Source organism: Sinocyclocheilus grahami, unplaced genomic scaffold (genome assembly GCF_001515645.1).
Source record: "Sinocyclocheilus grahami isolate Dianchi unplaced genomic scaffold, SAMN03320097.WGS_v1.1 scaffold1536.1, whole genome shotgun sequence".
Taxonomy (NCBI): domain Eukaryota; kingdom Metazoa; phylum Chordata; class Actinopteri; order Cypriniformes; family Cyprinidae; genus Sinocyclocheilus; species Sinocyclocheilus grahami.
In genome coordinates this window covers 28727-51557 of record NW_015506715.1, presented here as the reverse complement: position 1 = coordinate 51557, position 22831 = coordinate 28727, and the positions used below count along the sequence as shown (strand labels likewise).

General features: G+C 38.4%; 2 protein-coding genes across 2 annotated transcripts; one reads left to right on the top strand and one right to left on the bottom strand.

Moving 5' to 3' along the window:
• Positions 1-2858: 2858 nt before the first annotated feature.
• Positions 2859-3387, bottom strand: LOC107571008 (gastrula zinc finger protein XlCGF57.1-like). The gene has a single exon (XM_016257291.1). It carries the CDS (start codon positions 3360-3362, stop codon positions 2859-2861), a length of 504 nt encoding a protein of 167 aa, XP_016112777.1. The 5' UTR covers positions 3363-3387.
• Positions 3388-15740: 12353 nt separating this feature from the next.
• On the top strand, positions 15741-17997 carry LOC107571016 (gastrula zinc finger protein XlCGF8.2DB-like). Its single transcript, XM_016257301.1, has 2 exons — positions 15741-15825; positions 16961-17997. Exons 1-2 carry the CDS (start codon positions 15741-15743, stop codon positions 17776-17778), a joined length of 903 nt encoding a protein of 300 aa, XP_016112787.1. The 3' UTR covers positions 17779-17997.
• Positions 17998-22831: the final 4834 nt, after the last annotated feature.

Sequence of the window (22831 nt, the reverse complement as noted above, 5' to 3'; positions counted from 1 at the left end):
ATGTTCAAACTCAAAACATTCATGAGCAAATATAGTTCACAAATTTCTGTAGACAGAAGTATTATCTTTCCTATTTATGCCCAAATAGTGCACATTATTGAGCGCTAAACACATGTTATGTCTGTTTCATTCATACTGGGTGCCAGAGGGCGCCCTCGTGCAGAAACTCCACATATGCATCACAGTAGTAATAGAACTCATGACCCTCCAGGAAATCCCTAATATGGACAAAGGCATGCTGCTATCACTGTTACTGAATAAAAGGATAGAAACGCTTGAACTGATCAAACATGAAGACAGTGTAACAATTTATGGTTTATCTGTGCCATCTCTGGTATTTTCATAATAATAAAGTAGCCTATATTTATAATCCAATGCTAATCGACTTTATTACAGTTTAGATCTACGTGAACGCATAGACGTGATTACAGCTCCATTCATTGTAATGGGAGCGCTTTTTGCTTGCTTAAACTTTTATTCAAATTGTGAATGGGTTAGTTTATTGTTTGTTTGTTGCTACTAAGAGGACTTTCTGCCATTTACACAATGGAAAGTGTCAGGAGTACCAACTGCATTTAAGTGACAAGCATAAAGTCACTCTGCTTAATATTTGCGCTACTTTTCAGTGCAAATTTGAATAAAAATACATTCATTTTCAGCATGATGTGGGCCACAAAATTAATGCAGATGGGCCGGATACGGCCCGCGGGCTGCCTGTCAAGTACACAGGCTCTACATAGTCAACATTTGAGGGAATCTCAACAACCATTCAATATTTGAAACTACAGCAAAGCAGACGGTCAGGAATGGCCACAGGACTGCATATTAACAAAAGAAAATACAAAGCCTTATGGTAAAGCATAAAGAGATGAAGGATGCATGAAGGTGACAATCAGGTGTAGCCCACATTCAGTTGTAGTGCGAGACTTGATTTCACACAGCATTTTTTTCTCGTCATACTCTTCAACAAAGAACGCAAACAGGGTCAGTGTAAGTGTGATGGCGAAAAAAAAAGTTTTAATACACCGACTACAATTGAATGTCTTCCAAAATGATTGTAGACATTTTTCTAAACCTTGTCACGTTGAGGAAAATGGCTATTTCTTCCCAGAATGACTTTTCAAATGATGTTTCAGGTCTTTGTTATATGTGAATCTCTTCTCACACTGAAGACATGTGAATGGCTTCTCTCCCGTGTGAATCCTCATGTGAGTTTTTAAGTTTCCTTTAACCCTGAAACTCTTTCCACACTGTTCGCAGGTGAAAGGTTTCTCTCCAGTGTGAACTCTAATGTGAGACTTGAGGTTTGCTTCTCTTGAGCAACTCAATCCACAGTGATGGCACATGAGAGGCTTGTCTCCGATGTGAATTTTAACATGATCCTGAAGGTGATTCGTGTCTGTGAAACTCCTTTCACACTGATGACATTTAAAACCGTTATCTCTTAAGTGAATCTTCATGTGCCTATCAAGATTTACATTGTATATGAATCTCTTCCCACACAGTTTGCAGATGTAAGGTCTCTCTCCAGTGTGACTTCTTATGTGAGTCTTTAGGTTTCCTTTGCGCCTGAAACTCTTTCCACACTGTTGGCAGGTGAATGGCTTCTCTCCAGTGTGAATGATCATGTGGGAATTAAGGTTTTGTGTTTTTTCAGCTTTTTTTGGTGAAGAAGTCTTTTCATTCTGTGAGCAACTAATCGTTTTTTCTTCAGTTTTGAAATCATGTTTCTCGTTTTGATCTTTCTCTTCCGTTTCATTCATGTCTTGACTCTCCTGTTTCAGCGCCATCGGATCTGAGGTGAAAAGAGACAAATACAAGTTAACACCAGTTTAAAGGCATGAAGCAACAAACATCAAAACATTTAGACATGAAAAGCATCAAATCCAAGCTAGATCCTATACCTACTAAACTTCTGAAAGAGTTGTAACCTGTAATCTCAGAACTTCTTGTCGATATTGTTAATCCTTTGCTTTCTTTAGGACCTCCACTCATCTAGATATTGATGGAGGGATGTACCATTACATTGTTTTCCACAATTACATATTTGGTTGTTGCATTCACAAATTGTTTTGTTGATAATCATGGCCTTCTTTCACCTTATAAATGTTGCAGGATCAAGAAATAAGCTCTAGCTGGTTGAATAGAGCACTTACTTAGCTGCGTTTCCATTACCCTTCAAATTGCGCAAACTGAAACTGTGAATTGAAAATGCACCCAATGTAAACATGTCGATTTCGCAAAACTCCCATATATCGCCAAAAAAAACCAGTTTTTACACTCACGAGGTGTTTTTTAGGCAATTCGAAAAAGGAATATTTCACAAACCTGCAATGGAAACTGTTTTTTTTCTCTCGCATTTACAGGTCACTTGGTGTACGTAAAAGTCACATGATCATTCTTTAGGCCCAATCCCAATTCTACCCCTTAGCCCTTGCCCTTTCCCCTACCCCTCTGTTTTGCGCGTTCACGTGAAGGGGTAGGGGTGTCTCGTTTCTCTTTTGGTTGGAAGGGTAGAGGTAGGGGAAGGGCCAGATAGTCCTTCAAACGAAGATTTTTCGGGACCACACTTCAAACGAAGGGGTATGAATTATCTCAGTGTAAACCGGCTTCAGTGGCAACATGGCTGCCCGAGCGAACAAAAAGACATAAATGTATGCATTTTCGGCATTAATAAAGATTTTAACGAAAAGTAATCATTTGTATTTAAACCTATTAATAAAAGTCGGGGGGCAGCATTGAAAAGTTTCTTTTCTCCTGGATGTGTGAGCTGCGCGATCTCCGTTTTATATATATATATATATGTGTGTGTGTGTGTCAGTAAGCAGCGCAGTAATATAGAACGGTAATTAAAGGCTCTAATGTTTCAGGTCTTTGTTATATGTGAATCTCTTCTCACACTGAAGACATGTGAATGGCTTCTCTCCCGTGTGAATCCTCATGTGAGTTTTTAAGTTTCCTTTAACCCTGAAACTCTTTCCACACTGTTCGCAGGTGAAAGGTTTCTCTCCAGTGTGAACTCTAATGTGAGACTTGAGGTTTGCTTCTCTTGAGCAACTCAATCCACAGTGATGGCACATGAGAGGCTTGTCTCCGATGTGAATTTTAACATGATCCTGAAGGTGATTCGTGTCTGTGAAACTCCTTTCACACTGATGACATTTAAAACCGTTATCTCTTAAGTGAATCTTCATGTGCCTATCAAGATTTACATTGTATATGAATCTCTTCCCACACAGTTTGCAGATGTAAGGTCTCTCTCCAGTGTGACTTCTTATGTGAGTCTTTAGGTTTCCTTTGCGCCTGAAACTCTTTCCACACTGTTGGCAGGTGAATGGCTTCTCTCCAGTGTGAATGATCATGTGGGAATTAAGGTTTTGTGTTTTTTCAGCTTTTTTTGGTGAAGAAGTCTTTTCATTCTGTGAGCAACTAATCGTTTTTTCTTCAGTTTTGAAATCATGTTTCTCGTTTTGATCTTTCTCTTCCGTTTCATTCATGTCTTGACTCTCCTGTTTCAGCGCCATCGGATCTGAGGTGAAAAGAGACAAATACAAGTTAAAACCAGTTTAAAGGCATGAAGCAACAAACATCAAAACATTTAGACATGAAAAGCATCAAATCCAAGCTAGATCCTATACCTACTAAACTTCTGAAAGAGTTGTAACCTGTAATCTCAGAACTTCTTGTCGATATTGTTAATCCTTTGCTTTCTTTAGGACCTCCACTCATCTAGATATTGATGTACCATTGTACCATTACATTGTTTTCCACAATTACATATTTGGTTGTTGCATTCACAAATTGTTTTGTTGATAATCATTTCACCTTATCACCTTATAAATGTTGCAGGATCAAGAAATAAGCTCTAGCTGGTTGAATAGAGCACTTACTTAGCTGCGTTTCCATTACCCTTCAAATTGCGCAAACTGAAACTGTGAATTGAAAATGCACCCAATGTAAACATGTCGATTTCGCAAAACTCCCATATATCGCCAAAAAAAACCAGTTTTTACACTCACGAGGTGTTTTTTAGGCAATTCGAAAAAGGAATATTTCACAAACCTGCAATGGAAACTGTTTTTTTTCTCTCGCATTTACAGGTCACTTGGTGTACGTAAAAGTCACATGATCATTCTTTAGGCCCAATCCCAATTCTACCCCTTAGCCCTTGCCCTTTCCCCTACCCCTCTGTTTTGCGCGTTCACGTGAAGGGGTAGGGGTGTCTCGTTTCTCTTTTGGTTGGAAGGGTAGAGGTAGGGGAAGGGCCAGATAGTCCTTCAAACGAAGATTTTTCGGGACCACACTTCAAACGAAGGGGTATGAATTATCTCAGTGTAAACCGGCTTCAGTGGCAACATGGCTGCCCGAGCGAACAAAAAGACATAAATGTATGCATTTTCGGCATTAATAAAGATTTTAACGAAAAGTAATCATTTGTATTTAAACCTATTAATAAAAGTCGGGGGGCAGCATTGAAAAGTTTCTTTTCTCCTGGATGTGTGAGCTGCGCGATCTCCGTTTTATATATATATATATATGTGTGTGTGTGTGTCAGTAAGCAGCGCAGTAATATAGAACGGTAATTAAAGGCTCTAATGCACACCAGTATAGGTGTGTGTACTGTAGGAGCTAGATGACGTATGATGACGTGTGACGGTATAGTAGTGGTGTCCCAATTCTTAGGGGAATATTTCCACCCCTACCCCTTGACACTCTGTTTCAAGGGACAAGGGGAAGGGGTAGGCGGAGGGGTAGGAGAAGGGAAAGGGGTATAAAATAGAATTGGGATAGGGCCTTAATGTACTATATCCTCCAAGAAACACCTCAAATGTGGCCATTCTCAAAAGTATAATAACTCTTTTAAAAGTAATGCATTACAATATTGTGTTACTCCCTTAAAAAGTAACTTTACATTACTTAGTTATTTTTTATGGAATGTAATGTGTTATGTTACTTTTGCATTACTTTTCAAATCTGGGCTGGGCTGGCTTGTTTGTTTTTAATATTAAAAAAAGTTATATTTTTGGTAAATGAAAAAGCCCTTTCACATCAAAAAGTGAATTAAATAAGCCTCAGGCTGAAGGAAAAGTAAATTCACGTCTGTACAGCAGAATGCAGGAGAAGACATTTCAGAAGCTCAGAAGCAAAGACATTGGTTAATAAAATGGGAGTAAATACATAAAGGATATTTGTGTTATTTAATTATTGCAGATTTGCATCATATTCGGAGTTTGCATTTCACTGTTCTTTATTCATTTGAAGAAATACTGAATCTGTTTTTTCTGTGAAAGTGAGATGAGTAAATGCACATTCACATTTAGTCTAGAACTAACCGTACACGGGGCACACAATGAATGCCTCTGTACTTACTCCCAATTTTTCTCAACATGGGGACAGGAGAGCTGTCAGTCAGTAAATGGGAAAACAAAGTAACTGGTGTTACTTATTTGAAAAAGTAACTCCGATAGGGATGCTCCGATCGATCGGCATCGGCCGATAATCGCATTTTATGACTCGATCGGTACTCACTAACTTGGCCGATCTCATGATGCGTGTGGACATAAATGATTTGGTGTCATAGTCATGTCATCGCCGGTGTGGAAAAGTAATGCATTTCTTTACTAGTTACCTAAAAAGTCATTGATTACGTAACTCGTGTTACTTGTAATACATTACCCTCAACACGGCTGGCCACTGACTGTATTATTCACTCACCAAAGATCTTTAAATGAAGAACAAAGATAAACAGCATGCAGTGACTCTACCAAGCTGTCAGCTGGAGAAATGATTTATTTTAGAAGTTGGCTGGTATTTCTGACATAGGCCTATGACTTATTTATTGCTTGTTTTAATGAACTTTAGTGCCATTTACATTCAGGTATGTATAGTATAGCACTTTTGGGGATGAGTTGAAAAAAAAATCACTTACAGACAAAAAAATGTCAAGTTAAAAACAAGTTATTCTTAGATACTGTTTTCATTTTTTTCTACTCAGAAGCAGATATGTTTGATGTTACACAAAATAATTGTTTTGGCTAGTTCTGTAATATTTTCATATCTGTAATTCTGTAGAGCTGGACATTTTAATAAGGATTAAACGAGCGAGTTCAGCTTTGAGAATGAAAACCAACCTGTTTGTTCCTCAGTATCTTCATGTTTGTCTCTGAATGTTTCTTCAATCTTCAGGTCTTCACTCTGCTCTTTAATAAACTCCATCTTTGTTTGTTCCTCAGTATCTTCATGTTTGACTCTGAATGTTTCTTCAATCTTCACGTCTTCACTCTCCTCTTTAATAAACTCCATCTTTGTTTGTTCCTCAGTATCTTCATGTTTGTCTCTGAATGTTTCTTCAATCTTCACGTCTTCACTCTCCTCTTTAATAAACTCCATCTTTGTTTGTTCCTCAGTATCTTCATGTTTGAATGTTTCTTCAATCTTCACGTCTTCACTCTCCTCTTTAATAAACTCCATCTTTGTTTGTTCCTCAGTATCTTCATGTTTGTCTCTGAATGTTTCTTCAATCTCCATGTCTTCACTCTCCTCTTTAATAAACACCATCTTTATAATAGTGTCACGTGGATCTCAGTCGCTTCAGCTGGAGTTTTTCTGTGTGTTTGGACACTTTGTCCTGTTTAAGATGAGAATAATTAACAGAAAGAAAAATAAATCCAAATGGAACATAATTATGGTCTGTGCTTGATCTGACCCATTTCACTGCTAATGTTGCTTTATTTGAGGACTTGAGTTTTTAATATAATTTTGCTGTAGAAGGGAATATGATTCACTGATTAAAGCTGTACCTGTTCAGTTTCTTCAATTAGCCAAATAAAATGACCAATATCCCTTTACGGCTGTAGTAAACTCAGAAGTGAAGATCAGAGACTGAGTGACTCTTCATCAGGTTCTTGATTGAGATGCTACTGTGTGTCACGCTGCAGTCATCAAGACTGACTAAAGCACTGAATCACTGTAGTTTATACTGATTTCAGGAGGCTGTTCTTACAGCTGAAGACAAAGCACTCAGATCATGAGCTTAAACACAGTATGCAAAGCATGTGAGCAGTTCTACTCAGCTCTAAAACAATCAGCAGAACTATAGCACTCATTATCAGAGAGATCAGGGAAAGTCCAGATACATTCACACTTAATTCACATACTGATTAGCATGAGCAATGACAGCAATTAAAGAAATGAGGCAGTAGCATCAAAAGACTTCTTTTACTTCTGTATTCACACACCAACAGCAAAAGAGATTCATTTAGAATTTAAACATCATTAATCTTTCTGCTGACTTCTTAGGCTGATTTAATTTTAACCAATATAATAGTCTTTTGCAGTAAGTACACTGAACAAAATTATAAACGCAACACTTTTGTTTTTGCCCCCATTTGTCATGAGCTGAACTCAAAGATCTAAGACTTTTTCTATGTACACAAAAGGCCTATTTCTCTCAAATATTGTTCACAAATCTGTCTAAATCTGTGTTAGTGAGCACTTCTCCTTTGCCGAGATAATCCATCCACCTCACAGGTGTGGCATATCAAGATGCTGATTAGACAGCATGATTATTGCACAGGTGTGCCTGACAGCAATAAATAATAAATGTCCAATCATAAAACAAAATTGACATGGAGGATTTTGAATGAATTAGCAAATTCATTGATGTGTCTGTGTTAGAAAGTAAACATGATTTGGAAGCATTTTGGAGAATATAAATAGTGATTATTCGGGAAACTTCGCATTAATTAATTACAATTCTTTCTACATATAAAGCCAAATGTATCAAGAACCGACTTTTTTTTTTTTTTTTTAAACGTTGAACTGAACTGGGGGTGAATATTCGTTTATAAATATGAATCAAGCATAATAATTGAGTCATTGAGATAATTTTAAATTCTTAATTTAATTGGCTTCGTCCACGGTGAAAGCCGATCCGGTGATCCATAGCGCAAAGTTGTAGTATTTCCTCAGCGACCAGCACGGATCAGCTCCAGGCATGACGAAGCAGATATCGTCCTCTTTTGGAAGACCAAACAAAGTAGTTTCGCTTTCACAACAAAACACACAGCATTTCCACAACATGGCAGCGGCGGCAATAACAATACTACAGCGAGAATAAAAATTACGCCTTCTTTCTTTGCGTGAACATTTGGGCGGCGTTATGCAAATCTTCCCACATAGTGACGTAGACATGTGGGGGCGTGTTAGAACGAGCCGTTTTAGGTAGGCGTGGCGGACTCTTAACTTTTATAAAGAATATCTCTTTGGATTTGAGACTTTAGTCTTTGCAACTTTACAGATCTTCTTTATGCACCAAGAGCTTGTAACACTCCAAAGAGAAAGGAACAATTGAAATCGCATCATATGACCCCTTTAATTGATGGTCATTGTTCATGCTATCAGTACCTGGGTTAAGTGTGAATGTGATGTCTGTAGGTGTGACCTTCCCTGATCTCTGTGATAATGAGTGTTATAGTTATCAGGGGTGGCACCACTACTCCAAAAGTGGTGGGGCAAAACTTCATACTATAAAATTTAATAAAATTGGAACCATCAATATAATTTTAAACTTCATATTTTTTGCCTCAGCAAATGCTATAACATAAATCAAGCAAATATTCTCTAAATTATTTTTATTAAGCAGTAAAGAATCCTCAGTGTTTGCTTTGAGCAATACCAGGTTTAATTCCACTTATAAAAAAATAATTTACATTACTGAAAATATTTAAGGGGAGAGCATATTTCAAAAACCTTAAAACCCATCACAAATAAAAAATAATTTTATGTATACTCCATGCAGTACTATGTTCAACAAAATGTACATTACAGTGCCATTGAACACACAAAATCAAATTCATCAAAATTCTTCATACAATATTTATATTCTTTGTACAAAAAAAAATGTACACTGCACAAAGTGCCACTGACATTGTTCTGAACACTGACACCAACACGAACACTGGGTCACAAAACATGTTGCCATATGTTGTGACAGCTTCTATGGCAGAGGGTCCAATAATAGAACTAATGATGTTGCACTACTATTGTCAGTAGCGACAGAGTTTCCCACTGATAGGCCAGCAATGCATTTTTCTCATGCACGCAGAGGGTGACTGGCTTTCCTCGGCTGGTGATCCGCTTTCCTCATGCAGAGAGTGACTGGCTTTCCTCGGCTGGTGAACCGCTTTCCTCACGCAGAGAGCGACTGGCTCTCCTCGGCTGGCGATCCGCTTTCCTCACGCCAGAGAGCGACTGGCGAACTGCTTTCCTCAAGCAGAGAGTGACTGGCTCTCCTCGGCTGGCGAACCGCTTTCCTCACGCAGAGAGCGACTGGCTCTCCTCGGCTGGCGAATCGCTTTCCTCACGCAGAGAGCGACTGGCTTTCCTCGGCTGGCGAACCACTTTCCTCGACTGGCTCTCCTTTGCTGGCGAACCGCTTTCCTCATGCAGAGAGTGACTGGTCCTCGGCTGGCGAACCGCTTTCGTGGCTCTCCTCGGCTGGTGAACCGCTTTCCTCATGCAGAGAGTGACTGGCTCTCCTTGTCTGGCGAACTGGTTTCCTCATGCAGAGAGTGACTGACTCTCCTCGGCTGGTAATCCGCTTTCCTCATGCAGAGAGCGACTGGCTTTCCTCGGCTGGTGAGCCGCTTTCCTCACGCAGAATGTAAAAAGTTATTGCGAATGTTATAGCCTACTACTACTAATACTAATAACAACAGAACCCATTACATAATTGTTATTAAATGAAGTATCTGGACATTTAACACCTATTTGATAACATTACAGATTGATCTGAATAAACAGGGTATGTGCAACTTTGGTGTATAAGACAGCAGGCTAACCGGGTAGCTGTATTTTGTGCGAACGATATAAATCATAATGTGATTTTGTAGAAATTGTAATCAGATGCTAAAAAAAAAAAAAAAAAAAAAAAAAGTACCCATTAAATTGTCTTTACATCAAGGACCCGATCATAGAAACAATACACAGTACAAGCGCAGCGTTGAGCTTCTTGAGTCTGTTCAGTAAAGAGCGTTTTGATTGGTGGATTAAAAGCTCACCGCGATTGGCTGAACCGGAACATCCTCCAAAAAAAGATATTTATGAATCTTAAAGGGGTCCTATTATGCTCTTTTACAAAGTCTTGATTTTGTTTTGGGGGTGTACTAGAACATGCTCTCATGCTTGGTGGTTCGAAAAACACATTATTTTTTCACAAAATTTACATTATTAAAATACCTTTCTCCCCAGCCTGGCACAAACGGCTCGATTAGTTCCGGCTTTGATGAAGGTCCGTCTTTCGAAAAACAAAATGTGTTGTGATTGGTTAGCTGTCCCAGTGCGTTGTGATTGGCGAACAGCTTAGACGGTGTTTCAGTACTGCCACGCCCCCCTTGCTCCGTCTTTCAACAAAAGCTTTTGGGGCGAATCCGGCACTACTCTCTCGTGTTGTGGAAGCTGTCCTCAGTAAAATGCGCAGCACACAATAGCAAATTGGGGTTATAATGCTCAGGAACAGAGTTGAAAAAATAAATTGCAACCAGTTTCCCGACATCATCCGCTTTCGGAATCCCAAACAAAGACGTTTGGACACGGAGGTGATAAAAAAAACAGCGTTTTAGGCGGTCGCGCACGTCTTTAAAATTCAAATACATTATTTTCTATAAGTGTAGGCACACCGCGGCACCCAGCTACATCGTGTTATATTTGTAAGGATTGTTCTAGACCAGCGGTTCTCAATCCCAGTCCTCGCGTACCCCCGCTCTGCATGTTTTGCACGTCTCTCTTTGTTAACACACCTGATTCAGATCATCTCGTTAGAAGAGAGCTCCATGCATGAACTGTGTTCTGATTGACATGCTCCCTACACAGTGTGCATTGCTCCCTACTCCCTGAGCAGGGGAAATCCGTTGAAGTTTACTTCACTTCGGAATATTCATTTACAGATTTGTGCTGCGCCGCTGCCTGCAGCGTCTTCACACACAAACAAAACTTAACGTTACTAGAGAAGCGTGAAGTGGGACATAATATACCTCTGTAAATAAATACAATTCAAATTCATGTCTCGCACACTTAAATGCCCTTTGTATGGAACATATACGCTCTCTTCAAACTGGATTCACGGAGGAATAGCCGGTAATGTCCACTTCGCTGGGCACTTACAGTCAAATATAGCAAACGTATGAAGCAATAAGAGAAACATACAAAATGTGCAGAGCGGGGGTACGCGAGGACTGGAATTGAGAACCGTGGTTCTAGACATGCCAAGAATGTGAGGCTACAGCACAGCAGCTCTTCTTCTTGGTTTTCTCTGACGCACTACCTCTGCAGCAGCACTTCTTCTTCATCGTCTCGTCTGATTCACTCGCTAAACCAAGCGTTCAAACCACGAGCTCGCCCCTCCCCACCATTCCAATTTCTGATGAGCCTCTTTGTGATATCACAAAGCCCGGAAACCAAACGCTGTAGTCCAAACGAGCCGTTTGCTGTAGTTCTTGAAAATGGATTTTTAAAAAACAAAATATCTCCCTTTGGAGGGGACTTTGAGATTTGAGATTTTTTTTATGCCCAAACATACACACTACACACTGACTAAAATTAAAAAAGTGAAAAAGCATAATAGGACCCCTTTAACCTGCCAGGCAGGTTTCAAAAATACCACACACAAATTCAAAGCAGTCCACGCATGTGTGATGATTTGCAAATGCAAATTCAACGATCCATAAATACATGTAACATCAATCATAAATGTGTGATGGAAATTAATTCAAGAACTTGATATATACATATTTGTGTAAACATTTTACATTTATTTAGGTAAGATGCTTTTGTGTGAGCATTTGGGGAAATATTTATGCTTTTACTTCTGTATTTATGAATTGTGTTTTGAATGTACGAATCGGATTTTGTAAATGTAAATTGTGCTGTGCATTTATGAATTTTGTTTTTAATAAATGTATTATTTTTGAGGCCGATCTGGCTCCATACGGGCAGGTCTGATGGTTGGTTTGGCTGAAGATGCACTGGCGCTGACTGATCTTCTCTTTCCTGTTCTGTTCAGTCTCTGTTGTCATTATCAGTGATGAATATGCCCCTATTGTCAGCTGTCTGTCTCTCCCTAAAAACAAATACGATGGACATTGGACACCGTGATCTAATTAAAGATTAAATTAGTCTAGCCAATGACAACAATTGTATTATCTATATACAGTTGTGGCCAAAATGATTAGAATACTAGTATTTTCTTTAGTATAATCAATGGCATCTCTTGGAGAAATGCTTAATAAATGCACTGTAACTAAACTCATTAGATTTTAGCCAACTTAATTTACTGTAGATTTAGTCTACTAATACTAGACTAAAATTAAGAACAATTCAGATGACTAAAATATGACTAAAACTAAATCAAAATTTGCTGTCAAAATTAACACTGGATCTAACTAACTAGTCTAGCCAGCTACAACAACTGTTTTATCTATATAATTTCAATCAAGACATAAATCTGCAAGTTACTGAGGTACTTAAACTCATACATGCATACCTCTGTGTTTCCTTGGAACTCAGATCTTGGGACGCTTGTCTGTCATCCTTTTTTTGTCTTGAGAGAAGACATACATCGATCATTTGCTTCTAAAAACACAGACTAACTATACAATTTTCTTTAAGGGCTAAGGTTAGGCTGGAACCCAGCAGGAAACTATTACAGAAAAAAACACACATGCGACTAATCACATGGGAGGACAGACTAGGATCATACCATTATGTGAAAGAAGGAAGGGGGACGCAAGCTCTGAAGATAGCGCGTGTAGTGGTACAGGCCAGGTACACAGAGCGACAGAGAGAGAGGGGGGAGCCGGATTTAAACGTAAGCACATTGGTTAAGATAGGAACACACTGCAATTTGTTGAAACATTGGCCCCCTCAGAGAGAGTCTTCTCAAAAACAGGACAAATAATCACAGAGGGCAGAAATCACATCAGCACATTCAAGCCGAGGCATCTGATATTTCTGAATGCCAACCTGCCCTAAAGACTAGCCACGGCGCCAGTCCATCTCTACCGGTGCTAAGGGGGGGCTAGACCAATATGTGGGGGTGCTAAGAAAATAAATGATATTGATGACGTCAGAGTTACTTCATAAAGAAATGGGGCTAAACCGGGGCTATAGCCCCCCCCCCCTAGCCCCGGGGTAGCGCCGTCACTGAGTGTTAGGCTATTATTAAAGTTTATTAAAATGTTAAATAATAGTGTTTTTTTTTTAAACACTGAGTAAAAAATTGCTTGCCAACACACAAACCATTCACAATTGCTAAATTGGGCTCAAATTGAAGGCTCAGAGTGATACTAAACAAAGAGCCATTTGGGAGCCGTAAGAGCCGGGGCTCTTCTAAGGGAGCCGAGCCAAAATAGCCGAATCTGTGAAAAGAGCCGAACTTCCCATCACTACACTGAGCGTCAAAGCGCGGTTAAACCACCAGCTGAAAGGGGAGTTTTGATTGGTCTTATAACGAATAATAACGACTTGAAGCGGCGCTGCACGGACCAATCGATGTACGAGTTTAAAGTATCGCGAGAGAGCGATTCGAAAGTGTACGGTGCAGTCTGCTCTTGCGGTACTGTCATGTCATATACGTTTGGTTTGTGTAGTGCTCAGTGTTGCCAACTTAGCAAATTTGTTGCTAAATTTAGCAACTTTTTCAGACTACCCTAGCAACTTTTTCTTCCAAAAGCACCTAGCAACAAATTTAGCCATTTTTAAAATGTATTTGGCAACTTTTAACAAAGTGACTAAATAAAAAGGCACACATTTTCCATCCAAATCACACAAAAAGAGGAAACCAAATACGCCTAGCAGCACACACATCACGTGAATTGAGTTAGCTGCTATTTGCAATTGTTCAATTTAATAATAATAATTGAATAATTGTTCATTTATGATACACTTTGTTAGTACCATTTTTAAAATGTATTTGGCAACTTTTAACAAAGTGACTAAATAAAAAGGCACACATTTTCCATCCAAATCACACAAAAAGAGGAAACCAAATACGCCTAGCAGCACACACATCACGTGAATTGAGTTAGCTGCTATTTGCAATTGTTCAATTTAATAATAATAATTGAATAATTGTTCATTTATGATACACTTTGTTAGTAGCTTGTACCTGCGATTGTTGATCAGTTAGTATGCTGTAAGAAAAAATGGAAAAGATACTCGTAATTTTCCAAGACATTATCCATTATAACCCGAAAACAATGCGTGATTTAAAATGCAGGTTAAAAAACCATTACGGAAAATTCTTACATAGTAGATTGTGCCCTATTTTTTACAGACTTTTCTTAGAGTGTAGCATACTAACTAACTACTAATACACTGCTTAAAGCATATTAGTTGAGAATGTGTAGTATTACTAGTTTACGAACTATAAAAAAACCCCTTAAATTGTAATCATTCAAAAAAATGTGTAGGTATTCAATAATTCAATGCATTTAAAAATACAGTTATTTATACTTTAATATTCTATTATGCATATTATTTTACAAGCAAATCTAAATTAACATATTAAATATATATTGTTGCTGAGATTTGATGTTGTGACACAATTTTGCGTCATCGCGCAATAACATCACAATGTCATTTAGCAACAAATTTACCTTCCTTTAGCAACTTTCTCTGAAAATGAGTTGGCAACACTGGTAGTGCTGCTTCAAATGAGCCTGCCTGAAGTGCTGGGGCAGGGCCCCCGGCCCTGAAAGTTATGCGGGTTGGATTAGAGTTGCTGAAAATCTGGGTAACTGCTTGCATCCTCTGCATACTTAATCTTCTGATGACAGCCTCCTGAAATCAGTATAAACTACAGTGATTCAGTGCTTTAGTCAGTCTTGATGACTGCAGCGTGACACACAGTAGCATCTCAATCAAGAACCTGATGAAGAGTCACTCAGGCTACGTCCACATGAAGCCACAGCTTTCCCTATCCGATTTCCCCCCTAGTCTCAATAAATATGTGCATCCACACGAAACGCTGTAGACCAGTATGTGGCGCTGTAATTCTCCCACAGAGATACACTGAAAACAGAGAAGAAGATTCGGACTATGCGCATAAACCTTGCATGCGGTATACAAACAAACATGGAACAATGCATGTATTAATCCGTGTCAATGTTAGTTAGTAAAAAGACACCCGTTCAGTGTTTATTCGTGTTTGTGTTGCTGTTACGTGACCCGTCTGGACGAGACGCATATTTACGCGTAACTTACACAGCCGTGCCTCAGTCTCTGATCTTCACTTCGGAGTTTCCTAACGCTGCAAGTTACCTGGAAGAGGTATGTGTTTATGATCTCAAAATATAACTTCACTAATATAATCAAAGATATGTGTACTTTTTAATACTGTGTGAAGGATACTTCTACTATATTAGTGTTTCTTATAAACTGCTTAAAGCATCTTATATTTAGAAACTGAGCATCATTCACTCCTAACAATGTTAGATGAGGAGTAACACCTGAGTATGTTGTCATATGTTTGCTGCTTGATGAAGCCGAACATGTACAGCTTTAATCAGTGAACCTTATTTCTTTCTTCTGGATGTAACGATACTTAATATTTAACTGGAAATATCACAAATGCTTCATAGTTAATAGTGAATTGAGAGCACTAAGCCAGAAGATCTGTGTTATTGATAACTTGAGGAATCTGTGATTAATCTCTTACAGAGCCACGGGACACTATTATAAAGATGGAGTTTATTAAAGAGGAGAGTGAAGACGTGAAGATTGAAGAAACATTCAGAGTCAAACATGAAGATACTGAGGAACAAACAGGTTGGTTTTCATTCTCAAAGCTGAACTCACTCATCTGATCCTTATTAAAATGTCCAGCTCTACAGAAAGTGAATGATATTTTTGATTAAAGGGGTCATATGATGTTGCTAAAAAGAACATTATTTTGTGTATTTGGTGTAATGAAATGTTTATGCGGTTTAAAGTAAAAAAAACACATTATTTTCCACATACTGTACATTATTGTTTCTCCTCTATGCCCCGCCTTTCTGAAACACGTCGATTTTTACAAAGCTCATCGGTCGTGTCCTCTTTTGGAAGACCAAACAAAGTAGTTTCGCCTTAACAACGAAAAACACAGCGGCCTAGCGTGAGGGGAAGCCCCGGCTTAGCGTGTGCTGAGGCTGGGATAGAGTGAGCTGAGGCGGCGGGGTCGAGAACGGTGCGCCCGGCGGATCCGACTAATAAGCGGCAACCACATGTGACGACCCCGGGCTGGACTCCGCTTCGTCCACGGTGAAAGTTGATGTATTCCCTCAGAGACCAGCACAGATCAGCTCCAGGCATGACGAAGCGGATATCGTCCTCTTTTGGAAGACCAAACAAAGTAGTTTCGCTTTCACAATGAAGTACACAGCATCTTCACGAGATGGCGGCGGCGGCAACAATACTACAGCGAGAATAAAAGTTACGCCTTCTTTCTTTGTGTGAACATTTGGGAGGTGTTATGCAAATCTTCCCACATAGTGAGGTAGACATGTGGGGGCGTGTTAGAACGAGCCGTTTTAGGTAGGCGTGGCTGACTCTTAACTTTTATAAAGAATATCTCGTTGGATTTGAGACTTTAGTCTTTGCAACTTTACAGATCTTCTTTATGCACCAAGAGCTTGTAACACTCCAAAGAGAAAGGACAAATTGAAATCGCATCATATGACCCCTTTAATGTCACATAAGTGTTGTAATAAAAGTAGTTTTATTTGACATCGCCTCATGTGGACAGACATGTTGAGATCACATGACCCATTACCTCGAAAATGAGCACTGAAACTTTTGAGATTACATTTAACACCTCCTTTAATAGCTCTGTGCGTATAAGATCTACATGTTGTTGGTTTTGATGTTTGTTCATTGTGCCATTAAAAATGGTATTCATCTGGATTTGTCTTTTTTTCATTAGACCTGATGACACTGAAAGAGGAGAGTCAGGAACTCAGTGAAAAAGATAACTTTCATTCTGAAAAGACACGAAAAAGAGCTCAAAAGACAGCAAATAGAAGTTATTTCACCTGCCAACACTGTGGAAAGCGTTTCGAAGAGCACTCAAAACTCAATTCCCACATGAGGATTCACACTGGAGAGAAACCTTTTGTCTGCCAACAGTGTGGAAAGAGTTTCACTGAAAAAGGAAACCTTAATGTTCACATGAGAATTCACACCGGAGAAAGCCCTTTCACCTGCCAACAGTGTGGAAAGAGCTTCACTCAAAACGTTCACCTTAAAAACCACACAAGAATTCATTCTGGAGAGAAGCCTTACACCTGCAAACTGTGTGGAAAGAGCTTCATTCAAATATCAAACCTTAAAACCCACATGAGAATGCACAGTGGAGAGAAACCTTTCATATGTTCTCAATGTCAAAGGAGTTTTACATATAAACATAACCTTGATGTCCACGTAAGAACTCACACTGGAGAGAAACCTTTCACCTGCAAACTGTGTGGAAAGAGTTTCATTCGAAAACCAAACCTTAAAATCCACATGAGAGTTCACAGTGGAGAGAAACCTTTCATATGCTCTCAATGTGGAAAAAGTTTTACATATAAACAACACCTCAAGGACCACATGAGGATTCACTCTGGAGAGAAACCTTTCACCTGCCAACAATGTGGAAAGAGTTTCACTGAAAACAGAGACCTTAGGAAACACATGAAGATTCACACTGAAGAGAAGCCCTTTACATCTGATCAGAGTTTTGAATATGAAGTTACTCTTTAACGTGTACAACCACACCGGTGTGATTATTGTTGAATGTGATTAACTGCTAACTTCAAATATGCTTTCGTGCTTTGGCTGGTGCTGAGCCAGTGATGGACGTCGTGCTCAGCGCTTGTTATATGTGTGCTTTAATAAAAAACAATTGGAAGCATTAAATTGTGCCTTAAAAATGATGTGCCTCAGTGTTGAGATGAATGAACAAACAAAATCAGAAATTGCGAGTTGTCAACTTAAACAGTTCCTTTGAAACAACTAAACTGCGATTTAAAAAAATAAAATGTTTGTACAGTGCATGTTCCCAAATCCAGGTGTGAAAAACTTGTTGCCTCTTTCCCAAAAAGACTCATGGCTGTATTTGATCAAAAGGGTGCTTCTACTAAATACTGAGCAAAGGGACTGAATACTTAGGACTATGTGATATTTCAGTTTTTCTTTTTTAATAAATCTGCAAAAATGTCAACAATTCTGTGTTTTTCTGTCAATATGGGGTGCTGTGTGTACATTAATGAGGAAAAAAAATGAACTTAAATGATTTTAGCAAATGGCTGCAATATAACAAAGAGTGAAAAATGTAAGGGGGTCTGAATACTTTCCGTACCCACTGTGTATATATGGGTCATTGACGTAGAAGGATTTTCGACCGGCAAATTTTAAAATACAAAAAGTAATAATATTTTTTGTAGTTGTTCAAACATTAAGAAAGTTGTGTACACTAAAATCACTAAATTTAACATTGTAATATGAATTTATGTTTTTTTTCATCTAGATGAATCAGCCGTAACCATAAAAAATAATAATAATGTGGTGCGACCATGATTTATATTCAAATTAATTGATTTCCTTAACATGCTTAACATTTTTTTTAGATGTTCTCAGTAATTAAAGTGTTTAGAAACCAAGTATTTGTGTTTCTTTTGAGGTTTTGTAAATAATGAGCTCATATTTTGTTCTATAATTTCAGTTTCTACCTTCAATGTAGTTAGCAGACTTATTTTGATAAATTTTAGGCAATTTATAGAAAATATATTTTTAAAATGCCATTCACTTAAGCATACTGTAGCAGTGATACATATTCCAGCCACAGAAATTAGATAATTTATTTTTTATTTAATACAGTTATTGCTATTATTGGTTGCACCACATGATGAGTGGTCGCTCCAAATGACACAAAGACCTTACATCATTAAAAATCTATTTAAAGAAATGTGTGAAATGTTCAGCTTATGGCATTAACTGCAGTCATTTTTTAGACCCAGTTATTTCTAAACTTTGCCCAACCTTGGCTGCTCATTTGACCCATCGCTGGGAGTTTGATTAACAGGCAATCTGAGCAATCATAATGCCAAATCTGCCATTTTTGTCCGACAAACAAACCAGACAGGAGAGTAGATTAACGTCGGTGGACTTGAACTTGAAAAATAGTGTATTGACATCTTTTCACTGTTGAAACAAGATACCTTCTGATGTTCATTCATGTTTATTTTGTGCTATAACTAGTAAGAGATGATGGGTTCACATGCCGCTTGAACTGAGGTGCTACAGGGAACTGTCACGACACATTAAAGAGCCACAAAACAGTATTTGTTGTTTGAATTTCTTTTAAAAAATGACAAAATATGAACTCTGAGACTGAAAGTACCCTGCTCTGCCTTGCATGTTGGTGCGTTTTCAGTGTCTTCCTTGCTCCGTGATGTATTTTTCACTGCATTAGAACATGATGTATGGCATAAAAGTGCCATGGTTTGTCGGGCGTAGCAATAGTAACTAAGGGCGGGTCTTTGCGAAGGGTCAGTTTAGAGTAGTGGGAGGTTGCTGGCTCAGGTTCTGAGATGAAATCATAAACATTTTTCTTACAGCAGAAAATTACATCTGGAGTTTGTGCTTGACTGCAGGGTCAGAATTAACATGCTGCCTATAGCGAGAATTTATTTTACTTTGCTTGGCAGTGGAATCTGGTAAACTAGATTAAAATAGTTATTAATAAATATATTAAATTACTAATAAATTCATAATTACCAAACTAAAATTACATCTAAATTATTATTATTTTTTTCATTTTTCTCATATTGTACAAAGATTAGACATAAACTGCCTAAAGTGACCCAAATTGTATACAAATCTATTCCAAATGATACTAAAATAAAGTATTTTGTGTATATAAACCATTAATTGAATATAAAAGCACAAAAACGGCCAATCTGGGACATATCTATAATGTAAAACACTCTGCAGTGATATTTGGTCGCACCACATGACATTTTCAAATTTAGTCAAAATTTACAAGCACAGAATTATCCACCTAAACAAAGCAAGAGCTAACGTGTCCCATGAAAGGTCACTATGAAATCTATAATAAAAATAAATGCTTGTAGAAATAACTTAATATTCATTGTTTTTTTGAGGTCATACCACAGGCTATCCAAATGTGGTAACTACATACCAGCCATTAAAAAGGTAATTTTTTTCCAAATTTGAGAGAGTTACAAACCTGCTTGATGATTCTATCCCCTTGGCAAAATGGGGATAGAAGCAAAATGGTATATGATGCAACGTCTTATCTTTGAATGGATTTCAACATAAAAGTCCCAAAATGGTAGTTTCTTGACGGTGGCACCACATGATATTTCATAAAATGGAGATTATCAGACAAAGTTTGTTTGAATATTATGATGGAAATATAAATACAAATGCTTTGCAATTTTATACAGGATTACTAAACACTTTGGAAATAGTGCAGAAAATTAAACTAAATACATTTAGGGTAAATTTAGGGAAGGTTGGGACAGCTGGTTTGAAAAAAATCGGTGCTTCGCATGACTTGTGTTTGACTTTACATTGACTTGGTCATGTGTGTGTGTGTGTGTGTGTGTGTACACTTATTTAGGATTCAGTGCATAGATACATCCGTAGATGCGCTGGGACACAATCATCAGTGATGTTTCCTGAGATCATTGAGTGTTTCGGGTCTTTCAACATCAGACACCCTCCCTCAGGCGACCCAGCTGGGGTTGATCAGGCCCCAACTTCTGTCCCAGCAGTGCTAACCCACTCCTCGGACCTTTTAATCCAAATCCACCTCGATGCTCTTTCTGTGATAGATTTAATAGCTCTCCTCTTTGCAGCTCATGTGATGCCGAGCAGGGTGAAGCTCTTACACAAGGAGCGGGCGGCGAAGCCTCTGCACACCACCTCAATGGGTTCACAGCGAGCCCTCCAACACTCCTCTATGAGCTCCTGATAGTTGAGCCGCTTGCGCTCATTGGCCTCTTCCATACGGTCCTCCCACGGGACTGTCAGTTCCAGCAAGAGAACCTAAGTTAACCCGCAGTAGAATAATGTCAACACCAGACAAACTGAATGCACGTCACACCTCTATTGCATTTTATCAGGTTCTATAGCTGGGGTCTCAGAGACCCCGAACAGCTCACCCAAAAAAAATTTGGGGGAAAAAAACAAGTCTGACCACCAGATGTCGCTAATGCACACTGTATTAAAAGCTTTGAGTAATGAACCGTTTTTTCGGCACAATTTCATGAAAGCCTGGGTTTTCCATCACTACTCTTTATAACCTCCGATAAATGCTGCTTTAATGTGCTTACAAACTTTTGAGATTCTCTACTGCAATCTTGGTGTCATGGTACGTGCTGGAGTGAAGACAGAGAGCGTAAGACAAAGATGGTAATCTTAATTATTTTAATAAATCCATAAGTAATGAAGGAAACATACACATAGGGCGTGTTTACACCTGGTCATTTCATGTGTTTTCGCTGATCGGATATCTATTTGATTTGTTAAAATATTGTTCATGCTATCAGTACCTGGGTTAAGTGTGAATGTGATGTCTGTAGGTGTCACCTTCCCTGATCTCTGTGATAATGAGAGTTATAGTTATGCTGATTGCATGAGAGTTGGTGAAAATCTGGGCAAATTCCTGTAACTGCTTGCATCCTCTGCATACATTGCATACAAACATGCAGACATGTTTATATGTATATATATATAATTTATTTATTTATTGAAGGAAGAACAAAATTGAACAATTACACAAAGAGTTAACAATGCTCCTCTTGATTTTACTAATTTATTCTGTGTTTTTCTGTCAACATGGGGTGCTGTGTGTACATTAATGAGGAAAAAAAATAACAAATGATTTTAGCAAATGGCTGCAATATAACAAAGAGTGAAAAATTTAAGGGGGTCTGAATACTTTCCGTACCCACTGTGTATATATATATATATATCAGAAATGATTCCCTTCAAGTGTAAGGGAATATTTAAAATGGCATCCAATCCTGTACTGGGAGGAATGGAGGGATATGTGGGACAATGATATTGGATTAAATGACGAACTTGAAAATATCTGACCAAATGTGATCTAGGCAGATTATATCAATAAAATAAAAAGATCACTAAATTTAACAAGACCCAATTGTTGCCATTGGCTAAAGACTGAGTCTAGTTGAGCTGGAAGGAATAGGTGGTTCTTGCATATAGGACTGGCTATGGAGAAGTCTTTAAAACCAAAACATTGTCTAAAGTGAAACCAAATCTTGAGGGTATTTGCTACGACTGGGCATTGAGTATACAGTGAAATACCAAGGGGCAATTTAGATGAAGATATACAACAGTTTGTTCTGGTTCTCAAATCTGATTGGTTGAGAACCGTGAGATATTGTACTGGTATCGCTACAGAAACGCCCTTTCAAAATTTTGTATCACTCTGCTTGTTCTAGCCGGGTCCAATTTTTAAATTTTTTTTATTATTCACTGAGCTAATCGTAGAGTACGTTAGTTAATATAAGAAGAAACGTCTAGCTTCGCGGTGTCTCTCTCTCTCATTTGGATGCACGTCTTGCGGCATTGTTTCTCTCTTATAACCTCATTATTTCTCACTAATAACCCAACTGAAGCAGCACATGCCCTTGATACCAATTCTAAAAGTGACGTATGCTTAAATGTCAACTTGAGCTTTGAATCCATGGCAGAAGGAAGTAGTTCCTCACAAAAGAGGGTTTTATTAGGCACTCCGTTGTTTCATGTTCCGTCGAACTGT